This window comes from Camelus dromedarius, chromosome 12 (assembly GCF_036321535.1).
Source record: "Camelus dromedarius isolate mCamDro1 chromosome 12, mCamDro1.pat, whole genome shotgun sequence".
In the NCBI taxonomy this organism is placed as follows: Eukaryota; Metazoa; Chordata; class Mammalia; order Artiodactyla; family Camelidae; genus Camelus; species Camelus dromedarius.
Window position 1 is genome coordinate 51403892 of NC_087447.1, and position 15054 is coordinate 51418945.

General features: G+C 35.7%; 1 protein-coding gene across 2 annotated transcripts in view; it reads right to left on the bottom strand.

Annotated features, from left to right (window-relative positions):
- The window catches only part of RSF1 (remodeling and spacing factor 1), a 124594-nt gene that overhangs the window by 12959 nt on the left and 96581 nt on the right, over positions 1 to 15054 (bottom strand). For both annotated transcript variants that reach the window (XM_064492742.1, XM_010990046.3), the window contains exons 8-13: positions 14078 to 14182; positions 12904 to 12983; positions 7694 to 7748; positions 6678 to 6787; positions 2932 to 2999; positions 1451 to 1658 (exon numbers count right to left, since the gene is read on the bottom strand). In XM_064492742.1, coding sequence (XP_064348812.1) covers positions 1451 to 1658; positions 2932 to 2999; positions 6678 to 6787; positions 7694 to 7748; positions 12904 to 12983; positions 14078 to 14182 — 626 coding nt within the window. The remainder of the gene's footprint in view (positions 1 to 1450; positions 1659 to 2931; positions 3000 to 6677; positions 6788 to 7693; positions 7749 to 12903; positions 12984 to 14077; positions 14183 to 15054) is intronic.

The following is a 15054-nucleotide window of genomic DNA, read 5'->3' on the forward strand; positions in this document are numbered from 1 at the left end:
AGATGTTTTGCTACCTATCCTTTTTTAAGAAGTTATGAAGATGAACTGATGTTTATTTTTGTATATAAATTGCTTTGGCCTCTTGAGATATTCCCCATGTACTTTAAATTCAACATGCCCCAACGCAAACTCATTATTTCCTAACCTACCTCTCTTCTTTTCCCTAAGCTGGTATTTGGTACCAACACCGATCCAGTAACTCAAAGGAGAAACTTGGTATTTATCCTGATTTCTCTCTCTCTTTCTCACATCTGATCAATTACTAATTCCTCCTAAGTCTACTTCTTACAGACAATGTCTCAAACCCGTCCCTCTTCTCTGTTCAGGCTCTCATCTCCCATCTCAACTACTACAGCAATTCCTTGAAGTCTCTCTAATCTCTAGACTCATTTCCCCTCAACATATCCTCCCAATGAATGCCAGGATGAACCCTTCTGAAACATAAAACTCCTATTAGTCTGGTGTTTAAAAACCCTTTAGTGGGTTTTCATCATCTTCAGGATAGAGTCCAAATTCCTATGCATGACAAACAAAACACTCCATCATCTGGTTCCTTTTTATGTCCTGGCCACATCTCCAGCAGGGCACTCTCTGCTTTCTCCTCCATTCTTGCTATCGTGACACACCAGGAGTTTCCTAAATATCCCATAATATTTTTATGCCTTGCTGCCTTGGATACATGACTTTTCAGCTTAGAATACTTTCTTTCCTCATACTGCTTCTAATCCCAAATTCATCAATCTGTTCAATTCATTCTTCAAATTGCAGATCAAGCTTTATTTCCACTCTGAGGCTTTCCTTGACCTTCCTAGATTGATCTGACTCTCCTCCATACAGACTTTTTTTTTAAATTTATATGTACTTATTTATATATATTTAAAAGTTAGTATGTATTTATTTATACATACTCTGACTTATGCTTTACCTGTATTTTAGTAGCAATAATGCAGAATGATTTTTTGTGGTTTAAATGTTTCCTCCATTAACAATGTGAGAGGAGAAACTCTGCAGTATTGTTTCGATAGCTGCTCTGCAGGGAAGACTTTTCTGATCATCCATACTGAATTACCTGCCCCAACGCAAACCCCCTGTGGTCACCAGAGAACAGTTTCTAGTTACTTGTTCTTCTCCATTTTTCATATTTGACTGGGAACCTCTCATGGTCATGGTGGCAGAAGGGGGCACAGAGGGCACAGAGGTACACAACAAATGAATGCTCAATTACAGTTCATGAAATTTAAATACAATCTTGAATATTAAATAAACAACCTACTTTGTTTTAATCTAAAAAGAACAAAAATCAGCATCCTTGAATCTGTTTTAATATCTGGACAATAAAGAGATTGCCTATGTGCAATCACAAGAGCCCCATCACAGCAGGGCCAAGCTTCTCTACCAGCCCTGTTCAAGCCTGGATCTAGGGAACAGGTTCTACTGACAGACCACATACCCATCACTGATCTTGAATTCATCCTCACTCTCTTCTTCATCCAGGTTACTGTCACTGTCCAGGTCATTTAGTCGCCGGCGTTTCTTCCGGCGAGCAGCAGCTGCCCTCTGGGGTCGTTTATTTTCTTTCCTCTCTTCATCCAAAATAGTAGAGATGTCTTTTCCACGGTGGCCTGTAATGGTGGAGATATCTTTTCCTCGGCCAACACCTGAGTTTAGGGGCAGGAGGGTGGGGGTGACGGAAAGAGAGGGAAGGAGAGAGAAAGACAACTGTGTATTTATTAAAAGCTTCCCTTTAATATTTACATATTGTACTTAATCATGCTTAATAGCTTTTCTTTGGATTTCTTCATTTTCTTCCTACAAATATGCAATTTTCTCACAACTTTAGCTGACAGAGTTCCCAAGTAGAGGTTTACCCTACTAAATAGAAGTTCACTGTGAGGAGAACTTCTTTTAAAAAATATTTTAATACAATTCACATACCATGATATTCACCCTTCTAAAGTATATAATTCAGAGGTTTTTAGTATAGTCACAAAGTTGTGCAACCGTCACCACCAATTCCAGAGCCCTTTCATCACCCCAAAAAGGAACCTCATACCTATTAGCAGTCACTCAAGAATCTCTTCTTGAAAGCTGTCTTTTGGAGACGGCTTTAGAAAGAGGCCAATCCATTTTTTTTTTTTTAAACTATGTTTGCAGGATAGAAAAAGTGAGAATTCAGCAGTAAAGATGTAAATAAGGCATACATGTCTGGAAAAGCTAGTGACCTCTTCAGTTCCACTACAATAGCCTACTTATTACGAATCCTTTCTAGAGCTTTCGTAATAACTACACAGAAATCACAATGCTCCACACTGCAGCACTGGTAATTGCCCACACAGCTCTTTAATTAAATTACCTTCAAATTCTATTTTAATGTTGCCTGTTAGAGACTATGAAATTAATAAATGATTTTTAAAAGGTTAACTGAAAACAATCATTTATATTCTGATCATCCATAATTTTTGAGACTTTGTAGCAGTAGTAATCTAAAAATGGAAAGACAAAAGCAAAGTTTCACTCAGTTTTCTGTTTGGAAACAGAAGTAAATTTGAAGGAGGGGGTAATTTGACTGATTGATTGATTATTTAATAGAGGTGCTGGGGAATGAACCCAGGACTCTGTGCATGCTAAGCATGCACTCTACGACTGAGCTGTACCCTCCCAACCCGCCTCAGAAGTACATTTTTTAATCTGAAGAGGAACATTTATGTTTTATATCAGATCATAAAACAAACTACTTTTTAAAAAATTAGTAAGATCTCAGTCTACACACTGACACTGTGTCCACAGATGATTTTGAATTTCAGCCATTTAAGATCAGTAGTGACTGTGATACATACCAAGGGGAATATGAAAATATGCTTGCTCACTGCTCTAACCAGGGCACTTTAGTTGACATACTGACCAAGTTGAAGAAGAATGATAAACACATACCTCCTCCATCAGCCTCTTTGATATCATCTTCTATAGCTTCATCAATTGCTTCATCAAACTCATCAAATCTAAAATATATACAACAATCACATTAGAGCCTGTCCTGGCATAAGGGTTAGGAGATTTGTCTCTGAAGTAAAAAGGGCCTGAATGTGAAACTTCTCTACTGCTTTGGAGCTGTGGGGCTTGGGCCACATCACCTGGCTCCTTATAACCTCAATTTCTTTGGTAAGATAGGGTTTTGTAAGTCAGTATCTAAGTTGTTGTTTTTCATTTTCAAAGATCATCTATACCGGGCATCAGGAAACATTTTTGTAAAGGGCCAGACAGTAAATACTCTAGGCTTTGCAAACTGTACAGTCTCTTGTAACTACCCAGCTCTGCCACTGTGGTGCCAAGTCAGCCAGACAATATAATGAATGAACTCAGCTGTGTTCCACGGTAACTGTATTTAAAAGACACTGTGGTTTGAATTTCATGTAATTTTCTCCTTCTGGTTCTTTTTTTCAACCACTTATAAATGTAAAAACCACTCCTAGGTCACATGCTATACATAAACTGGCAGTGAGTTGGACTGGCCCACAGGCCATAGTTTGCCAACCCCTGATTACACAAATCACAGGACAAAGTAAGCTGAACAAAATTAGTGTTCTAGAATAGAAATAATACTAAGTGTGAGGAATATATTATTATTATTAGAGATTATATTATTACTACTGAAACTCACACAGATGGCCAGAATTATAGAAGTAGGTAAACGTACTTTTTCTTACAAGAGATATTTCCTCCAACTTAACAGAAAAGATCAAGACTCGATAATCCCTAAGATTTCTTCACTTACAAAAGTCCTTTCACTTTAGGACTGAGGTAATCAAAGGATAACCTCAAAGTGACTTGTGGAAGACAATGCTAAATATGGTAATTACTAGCTACATGTGGGTATTTATATTTAAATTAATTAAAATGAAAAATTCTGTTCCTCACTAGCCATATTTCAGGTGCTCAACAGTGACACATGGCTACTGACTCCCATACTGGACAGCAAAGAAACAGAACATTTTCATAACCAGTAAATTCTATTGGATGGATAGCGTTAGCAGGGCATAAAGAAATGAATCACACAACACATTTTATGGCAAAGAACACAGTTTATAGTAAATTCTTATACTACTGTTATATAATTTTAAGGCTAAAGGGATCATCTGGGTTAGTCCACCATCATAGGTGTGGCAACCAAGACCCAGGGCAATGGACTGACCACTCAAATCAGTGGCATGGTGAGGACTATAATCTTAAGTCTTCTGGTCCCCAATACAATGCTCTTTCTAGTCAACTCTGATGTCATCCTCTTTTAGGTGCAGTAAGAAAGTGATAAACAATTATTAAATGATAGTAATGATAAAATCTTGGGGGAGTTGGTCCTTTTTCTGTGTTGATACTTTATTAAGTGCTTTACACTTTATACTCGTAACAGTTCTGCTGCACCCCACCTACAAAGTGAACTCTAGGTGTATTTAGAGCTTAAATCTGAACAATCAAACTTTAAAAAAATTAGAGAAAGCATATGAAGGATCCCATGAAATTTCTTTAAAAAGTACTAAGAAGCAGAAGGAATTAATGAAAAGTGACGAGAGACATACAAATGCCCAACAAGCATATGAAAAGATACTCAACATCATCAGCCATCAAGGAAATGCAAATCAAAACCATAAGACATCACCTCACATCTGCTAGGATGGCCACCATGAAAAAGACAAAAGCAAACAAGTGTTGGCAAGGATGTGGAGAACCCAGCAACTCTGTACCACTGTTGGTGGGAATGCAAAATGGTGCAGCTGTCAGGGACAAAGTATGGAGGTTCCTCGAAAAAACCCAAAATACAACTACCGTATGATCCAGTAATCCCACTTCTGGGTATATATCCAAGATGAAATGCTAATAAAACAAATCTCTGCTTCCTTTAATAACCACAATTACATCAGGATTGAAAGACAATGCAGTTCTATAATCCTTGTTCTGATAATGTAAATTTGTTCCAACATGACTGATATTTAGGAAGTAATTCAAGCATAACATGCATTTCATACTTGCTCATATTTAATTCCATTTGTGAGAAATACTAGGTAAATGTAGAAAACTACACTTAGCTGCTTAGGAATATTCAAAATGCAGAATGAACACACCTTATAAACATCTACTGGCTCCTAAGCCCATCTCATGTGTGTTATTAGCCATAGCCTTCTGCATCTGGTGTTATTATCTTTCTGGCTGATTTCAAATAGGCCCCCTTTTACCACTACACAATAAATTACAAAATGCAACTATTCTCACAAACACTTCTACAGACAAACTCCAGGGCTGTTTTCAACATAAAATGTCCTATTTATTGTAGTATTGATGTTATTTCTTTTAACGTGTCAAATAGTACCACCATTCTGATTAGATTCTTTTTTTTTTTAAACATGTGACTAATGAAGTTTTTGAATATGTGGCCGTAACTCCCTATTCCCCATAATCCCTATGGTTTTTATTATGTGACTTTGTACAGCATGGCAATTTTTAGGAATACATTCATTGTGTTAGAGTAGAATTAACACTTAGACTTCCTGTCAGTAGGTTTTGACTTCATTAGTTATAATGCTTTTATATAAAATGGTACTTTTCCTTTTTCAAGGATTTTTTTTCTTCTTAAAGAATAAAATGGACACCATTCCTACATGTATTAAGGATTTTCCTCTTACTGATCCTGCTGCATTTTATAAAATTTTAACAGTAACAACAGCAAACTACATAAGGGGAACTCTTCCCTGATCACTGATGAAAGTTTATAAATAGGAAGCAAGCTCAGTCTTATAAAATCAACTTTGTTTTTCATCTCCACTTATTCAAGTTAAAAGATTTTGAAGTTGTCTAACAATGGTCTAAAATAATTAAAATATCAATTATTTATTATTTGAGTGAGACAGGCTGATTTAGTGGAAAGAACACTAGACTAGCAAACAATCAGAAGATAAGGTTAGAGTCTAGGTTTAATTACTAACAGAGTGACCATGGAAGAATTTTTCTCTCTCTCTGGCATTTCTGGTGGCAGACGGTACTGTATTTATATTTATTGATTCTTTCAGTAGGCAATGATGAAGCACTATGCTAGCTGTCAAGAACAGAGGGATGCATAACACAGATATGGTACTTACCTTCATGGTAACAGTACAGTGGGGGAGAGAAATATTAATCAAATAATTAAAATCACAATCATTACAACTGTGGTAAGTACTTTCAAGAGAAGAACTCGTTGCTATGAGGGGATATAACAGAGTGATCTGATCAAGAGAAGGTTGTTAACAATGTAAAAAATGGGAGAGAAATTCTAGGCAGAAGAAACAGCATGTGCAAAGGGACTGAAAGAAGACAGTGTGGCTACGCTAGGAGTAAGGGAAAATGTGGATGAGATGGAGCTGAAAAGCTGAGTACAGGGCAGGCTATGCAGTGCCAGTGGGCCTTCTTAAAAGCACACGTCCTTGCTCCAAGAAACTGGGCAAAGTATGTTAAACAGAAGAGGATAACATGAAGAAATTTACATTTGGGAAGGATGAGGCTGGCTGCTCTACAATTCTAAAGAAGGTAAATAAGAAATATATGTACAACTTCTAATAATCACTGTGATGGAAAAGAATATACATCAGAGTTAGCTTGTTTTAAAAACATTTTCCACTCTTTTATTGTAGCCATTTCTACAGATTCCATACCTATAACTTATACATTTCCGTGTTCTTGTTGACCTTCTTTCAAGTAAGTTTGCTTTGGATTTTTTGGAATCTTTTTTCTTTTCTTCATGATCTTCAGAAAAATCTGGCTCCTGGTTTAAAAATATGATAATAAATATACAGGTTTTTACTCATAACAGAACAAAGTTCCTTGGCTTTCTAATGTCCGCCTAGGTAGTACATGTAAATGGTTTAAAAAAGTGAGAAGATCCCCCTCAAACTGAATAAACAGGGCAACACTAAGTACAGAGATTAAAAAGAATACTGGTAATCGAAGGATGAAACACTCTGTATTAACTTACGCTTCTGTGAGTTTATAATTACCCCCTTTAAAAACAATCACAATGAAGTTTATCCACTGATAATATGCTGAGTAAATGAAATAATGGATTTAGAGGAAGAAAGTGGCAGGAGGCTGGAAAAAATAACTAATCAAGACAGGCTATTTCAGTGTGTGATTTAAATAGGCCTGAATGAAACTATGTATAAAACTAAGAAAATTTCAAGTGGAAATCATGTTACATATACTTTCACTCATGATATAGATTTCTTAATTACAAATTAGACTAATAAATGCAAAACAATGACACCTCTTCAAAGAAACCAAGCTGTAAGAACACAAATTGAAGTTTCTGATAACCCCAGAAGCAGGGAATTAAAAAACAAATCTCTCTGAACTATTCTTTAATCACTTTACATAAACAGCACATAAAGAAGCTAAAAACAAATTACCCAACTTAGGGTAAAAACACAAAAGAACATAAACCTCATAGGGGTGAGCTATAAACTTGGTTCAGATGTGGTATTACATTTTGGGGCTATCTGCATACACATAACTTTAATCATGGGGGATTAGGGTAACTTCTTTAAGGTACTAAGTTTTCATTTTTAATCAAACAGGTACACTATACACTTAAAATAACTTACATAAAATGAGTTAAATTTTAGAACAATTTTGGCAGTCTCTTCTTTAAAAACACAACAAACCAGAAACTTACTTGTGGAGGAATGATGTTTTCAATGCTGATACCCACATACACCAAGCGTTCTTTCCTTTAAGTGAAAAACAAGCACATAAAGAAATGAGATTTACTGAAAGTAAAATTGTTACAAAAACATTACTAACACAGATAATACTAAAATTATGATTTCATGGTAACAGCAGAGCCTAGATCACAGACATGTTAGTTATTATCTATAAAATTTATAGTATTGGTATCAGTTGGTGGCAGGCACACAACTTCCCTAAGATATGAAAATTGCAGCTTTAGAAGTGACTTATACCAGTGAAATAAAACCTGTAAGTGAATTAGGAAAAGAAATACGATGAAAAGAGTCATGCTGCAAGTCACTGACAAAGCGATTAGATGGAAAGCCAACTCTGGGTAACTTAGATCTTTGTTATGCTGAAAGTTCTTCTAATACTGTGTGTGAATGACTCTGAGACCATTCACTTCTTGTTTGCAGAAAAAAAAAAACAGCAATGCAGCCATTCAGCTCTGCACTCTAGGATGCTTACAACAAAGATAATCTTCAGAGCCAGTTAATAATTCTCCAGGAAATGTGGATTTATGAGCACTAATGACATCTCCAGAGTTTCATTTCAAAGAAACAAACCTTTGCTGATTTTAATTCAACAAATTTTATACAACAGCAGCTTTCTCTGGTTCTCCCAAAGTTAATTTAATTCACCAAGGACAGCTGAGCTCTTATATACATGCCAGTGTATGTTCAACTGAACAGAAATAATAACCACCACTCCTCCCTTTATTTGTGATGCCCCACACAGGACATTAATGACCAAGGTGAATGGTCCTATAGAATACAGCCTTAACCGCTTTAAAAACCTGGGGCCCTGCTAAGAATAATCTAATGGTCTTTTCAGAGAAGGGTTATGACGCTGTCAAGTAAAAGCTGGTGTGTAAGAAAATGGCAGTTATTTAAATCAAAACCTGATTAAAAAATGGTACAGTTAATGAACTACAAACTAGGAAAGGCAAGAACAGTACCAGTGGTAATTAACAAGGAAGGCTTCATGGATAAGTCAGAACTTGAGCTCTTTGTTATTAAATATGTTTGACATGTCTCTCTTTACCTTCACCAAGTTTACTGTGATATCAGTTTCCTTTTTTACCTCAAAATCTTTCACTTGACCATTACTTCTCTTCTCAGCTCAGCTCAAAAAATAGTCATGTTTCATATTAGGTCATAATTTTTGTCAGGCTTGGAAATCCAAAGGTAAATAAGACATGGTTCTTGCCCTCACAATTATTTAACAACTGACTGTAGCCTATTATGAACAAGTATAATGTAGACATGAAAATGGAATAGATTTTGTCTGAAAAGCTGGGAAATTTGGGAAGGCTTTAAATAGGTGGTGATATCTGAGTAAGATCTTGAAAGTAAGTATGATCCCTCATCAAAGCATTCTCTTGCTCAGTAATCTTATGGAAAGTCACATCTTCCATTCCATCTCATTACTTAGCTCAATGATCATACTGGGCCCAGACCTTATTATTACCAACAACCACATCCCTTCTAAAATTTCTATTTCAAGGATCCTATTCTCTGACTTCTACTTCCAGCTCACTCCCTCTGGTACACTTACTTTAACAATTCTCTGACTCCAGTGGGACCTCTACCCACTGACCCTACCCTCTTTTCACTGTCCGTCACTCCCTTCATGTCCTTACTTTCCCCCTTACCTGGCTTAGACTCTATGGGCCATCATTATTAAATACTCCTTTGCATACACTCTCAAATTCCTTGTCTCCTTCTCTCCATCCTCTGTTATATTCCAACCCTGATTAAATCCAACTCTGCTAACAAAGCACTAGTAATAGTACTCTGGAAGTACAGTACAAGTCCTGGAAGGGGTGTTTATAAATTAAATGTTGAATGGACCTCTGAATCATCGGATTTCACAGAGCATCACAGTTCTAGCTCTATAGATAGTTGCTGGCTAATTTACAATTATTCACTGACACATCCTTCTTTTCCACCATACCAGAGCCCACCCACATATTATATACTTCATGTTGATTATAGTGCCTGGCATAAAGTAGGTGCTCAATAAATGTTCATTAAATCTTGAATAAATGCACAAACAAAGGGGAAAATGATAAGCAAGCCTCTAAATTGCTAGGATGAGTGAGGGCCAGAAAAATTATTTTACAGATTTAAAACAGGATAAATAAAAATGCTCATTTTTAAAGAGATGAAGTCATCTGGAATTTACAGTAAATATTTACTTTAGAAACATACACCTATATTAGGAGTCATAAATAAATGAAACCTTTGTTAACCAGATATAGGAGAGAATTAACAAGCAACAGTAACAATTAAGTTAACTGGCCTTGTCCCAGAATGGTCTCTCATATAGGATTTAGTGTGTGATCTAAACCTATAATTACAGATGTCTTCTTTTTAACTTTTTAATTTTTAAAAACTGAAGTCAGCTACAGTGTGCCAATTTCTGGTGTACATCACCATGTCCCAGTCATGCATACACACACACATATATTTGTTCTCATATTACAGATGTCCTCCTAAAGGAAGACATTTAGTAAAGAGGATTATGCCAAGCAGAGAAGAGAAAGTGAATGAACTAGTATATGGGAGACTAATAGTGTAAACAAATGTTGTGGCACATTTTAACATAAATTTCTGAAATTTAAAGCATTTCTTAATTGCAGCAGCATATCCTACAGTGTGTGAAGCAAGAGTAAAATAAATGTTCACCAACTTTTCCACATATAAAAGGTATAAGCATCATAAGCCTCCAAAGAACAAACAGATAGGGGGCAGGGGGTGGGAAGGTACAGACTGGGAGTTCAAAATTTGTAGATACTGACAGGCATATGCAGAACAGATAAACAAGACTATACTGTATAGCACAGGGAAATATATACAAGATCTTGTGATAGCTCACAGTGAAAAAGAATGTGACAATGAATATATGTATGTTCATATATAACTGAAAAATTGTGCTCTACACTGGAATCTAACATGACATTGTAAAATGACTATAACTCAATAAAAAATGTTTAAAAAATTTAAAAAAATAAAGGAGAACAATATTGAAGGACTGACACGACCCCCCGCCCCTCAAAAAAAGAAAGAACAAACAGATATAATGTGAGTTGAAGACAAATTCTTAGTGGTTTACATTCTTGGCATTTAGAAAAATCCATTTTCTTCCAAGACTTTAAAGGATAAGCCTATTAGCTGTCTACACTGCTAAGTCAGATCAGCTTCAGAACATAAGAAAAACTACTCATTTCCCAGAAGCGCAGCAAAATTTCATGAAAACTGAGTCTAATTTTTAATTATGATTTAATTTAAAGTATCTTTAGTTAGATCTTTTCCAGCATCAAAAAATAACACAGGAGCAATTCACACATCAAAATAGTCTAATAATTATACACAGGGCTATTAGAGTTCTTAAATATAAAGGTATTTAGACAGCTAATTAAAGAAAAACCCAAAGTACTACTTTTATCTCCTAGTGAACTTTAGAGATAAACTCTGCCTTTAAACTAAGCAGTATCCATTATAAGCCAGAGAGAGCTCAAGCTGAGTAATAATGGATGAACAGGACCCAGAGGCTGAACCCATTTTTAAGGCTCACCTTTGCACAGAGTAAAGGGTGTGGATCATGGTATGAGTTGACTGCCTTAAGATGAACTAAATTTTGGGGGGAAATACTATGTGACAGCAGGCAAATGCTAAAAGTAGGAGCAAATGAAGACAAATCAGGGGATATTGCTTGGATTTTTTTCATACTATGTACACGCAGGCATTAAGTCCTGTTGATTAAACCTCTGAAAACTCTCCCCAACCTCTCCTCTTTACTATCATGATGACTGCCCTAGTTCAGGCATCACTGGATTTCATGGATGCTATTCCAATAGCCTCAATTCTAATTTCTTCTTCTTACTTTTACCAGTTAATTTTTCCTGAAATAAAAGTCTGACTATGCATATCCCTCCTTTGATGGCTCCCCCACTGCCTCTAGAGAATAATTAAAATCTCCTAGCCAGTTATGCAAAGCTGTTCACAATTCTGCCTCAGTTTACTTCTATAGCTTCATCCCCCACCACTCTTCTACTCTCACATTTACACTGTCTTTGCTCGCATTGTGCTCTTTGCCTGAAAAATCCTTTTTCTGCATGTCCACATATATAACCCCTAGTTAGCTTCCAAGGACCTCTCTGATAAGCCCAACCCCTAGGAGAACCAAAGTGCTCCTCCACAACGTTCTTGTAACGCTCTGGATACACCTTCATTTGCCTGCTTTACTGAATTACTGGTTCACTCGTCTGCATTCTCTGGTAGAAGGTGAGCTCCAGTTAAGTGAGAGCTTTGCCTTACTCATCTTTTCTCTTTAGTTTGGAACACAGGAGGAATGAATGAATATTTAGTAATAATAGACCAAAGAGGTACATATAAATAAACACAAATTTACTGCCTTGATTTTGAGCCCCCCTTTAAAGATTAGGCTCAACGCCAATCTTACCTCATCCAAGAAGCCTTCTCCAACTGCTTTATACCACAATGCAGTGGCATATTGAAAAGGGAGGCATCTCTTATAGTCAGTAGGACACAGTTTAGCATTTAAATGCTCTTTATTTCACCAGTGTTAACTCTGCCCCCCCAAAGAGAGCACATGAGTAACTAAACCACAGACCAGTTCTTACAGTTTTCTTGTACTCACTACATACTTAGTTAGGTACATATCCTCCACAATACTTAGGCCAATATTTATTCAGAGTAGGGTTCTGATAAATATTTTAGATCAGGGGTTGGCAAACATTTCCTGTAAAAGGACAGATAGTAAATTAAGCTTGCGTCGTAAGGTCTTTGTTGCAACTACTGAACTCTGCTGCTGTAGAGCAAAAGCAGCCACAGAAAACATAGAAACAAATAAGCCTCGCTACATTCCAACTAAACTTTTTTTACAGATAGTGAAATAAAAATATATCATTTTCATGTGCCATGAAATGATTTTTGCTTTTACTGTTTTCTAATCATTTAAAAACCTAAAAAAGCCCATTCTTAGCTGGCAATACAGAAACAAGAAGTGAGTCAGATCTGGCCCACAGGTCAGTTTGCCAATCCCTGCTTTAGACAGACCATTAAATCTATACCGGAAGACAATTCTGATGTCACAGTCCCAAGTAAAACAATAACACACATATCACAATACCTGCGTTCAGCACGCTCCTTCTTCTTTAAGGCAACATCCAAATCCTGCAATTGTTCCTCTAATTTTTCACATAGTAGTTTCTGAAAAAGTGTAACAGATGAGTGTCATTTTTAACACCTTTCCACAATCATTGTCACTTGCCTTTTAGCTGGTAGATAAGGTGCTATGAGAGCTGATAAGGGTTCTTGTATTTAAATGTTCTTGTATTTAATTAAAGAAGTGCCTCAGCATCCACTGAATTGAAGATGAGGAGAGGTATCTTTGAAATAACACACATGTTAAAGAAACTTACATCTTTGCCAAGGAACACATGCTGTGCCTATCTTGCTGACAGTAATCAATGTTTAAAATAGCATTTGGTTCAATGCATATACATGACAGTGATTAAAGTTTTTTTTAAAATCCCAAGACATTTTTAAGGAAGAAGGTTACACATACAAGAAAAATATAATGGTGCCAATCACTATTTTTAAAAAAGAGAATGGAAAAAAATTTATAAAACCATGCCACATGGTTACTGGGTCAGAACAGAGCGGAAGAATGTAACTGCTAAAGTAATGCAAAGCCAAAGAACTCCATTTCACTAAGACATGCAATAAAGGCTATCATTTTTAAAGTGAAATGAGACTGGGTCTGTGAGAGAAAGAACCCCTTGGGTGCAAAAAAAAATCCTGTTCTTCAGGTTTCAAAAGAAATCCACCTGATACAAGATATGAGAGAAATAGAATTCATGTTTCTATTCAGAGTACCATCATAATGGTGCATAACAATACCATCTACAAAACTGACAAGAAGGTAGGCAGAAATGAAAAAGAAGATGAAAGAAAGGATAGACAACAGGAAGAAACTTATTTCTTCCCTTGTATATTATCTTAATTTGGGATTCACTGTGCCTTCAATAAATGTGAGAAAAAAAATAAACCACAGATTATAATTTTACAAAAACCAGAGGTCCTCTGAGAATTGTTTTAGGAAAAAATAAAGGGAAGATCTAAAAGGTAATAATAAAAGGTAGTTTTTTCAACAGTCTCTAATTTCACAGAAATTTAAGAAAGAGATAAACAGTATTTACAAATTGTTTTGAAGATTAAAAATATTCGGTGGCTGTCAAAAAAAATTATTGCTTTGGATATAAAATCAAAGACTGGAAAAACAGAACTGTGCTGGGTCGTACATGTTGGCAAGGGGGGCAGAACCATTCTCCATCTGGGATGATCATCAGAGGAGGGCGAAGGCAGGCAGTGTGGTACCCACTGTCACAGGAGTCACATAGAAGAATCTGAAATAAACCACAGATTAATGTCAACCTAACTCAATGGCTAATATTCAATGACAAGTTAAAATAAAGACATTTCTATATTTGTCAGTATACTACATTCTATCTGCATGAAGCATAATAATAAACAAGCTGTGATAATTAGGGATCTAACTTGTCATTTAAAAACATTTTTAAAAACAAAAAAAAAAAAACCTAAGAAAGTGTTAAGCTACAAAGTTTAGTGAAAAATAAGTTTTTTCTGAACTAGAGTTTCAATCCTTTTTTAGTGTGCCACAAGGACTATGACAATATATTCTTGATAACAGAGTTTTATAGTTCAAGTATCATAAACTTCCCTACCACACAAAGAATTTTAAAAATACAAGTAATTTCCAAGTTAAGTAGCATTTCCATTACCTACCTGTAAGAAATATTCATGGTTCCTTTCATCATGTAAATTCAAATACGGAAGGGACTGAGGTATGAGAGGAATGGAACTATACTCAGGACAATATAAAAGCAACCAATAATTAGTCCTGAGTTGACTATTTGCTGATTAAGTTTAAGATGACCAATTCTCTAAAACTTAAAATGGTGCACTCATGAATTAAACTAAAAAAACAAAACAAACAAAAACTTTATTTCAAAATAATTTTAAGAAATTAACACATTATAAACTAATTTCAATCTAAAAAAGGGAGGAAGGAAGAATAGTTTTAGATTTATAAAAGAGTTGCAAAAATAAAATTCTTTGAGTTATATATAAAACTATTATTTAATTTATTGTTCAAATTGTTCTAGCCATTGATATGCTAGGAGTTTACAGGTTGGCCCCTGTGTCCTTAGGACTCAACTGCATGGTTTTATTTTTTTTGAAAAGCACTTCCTACTTT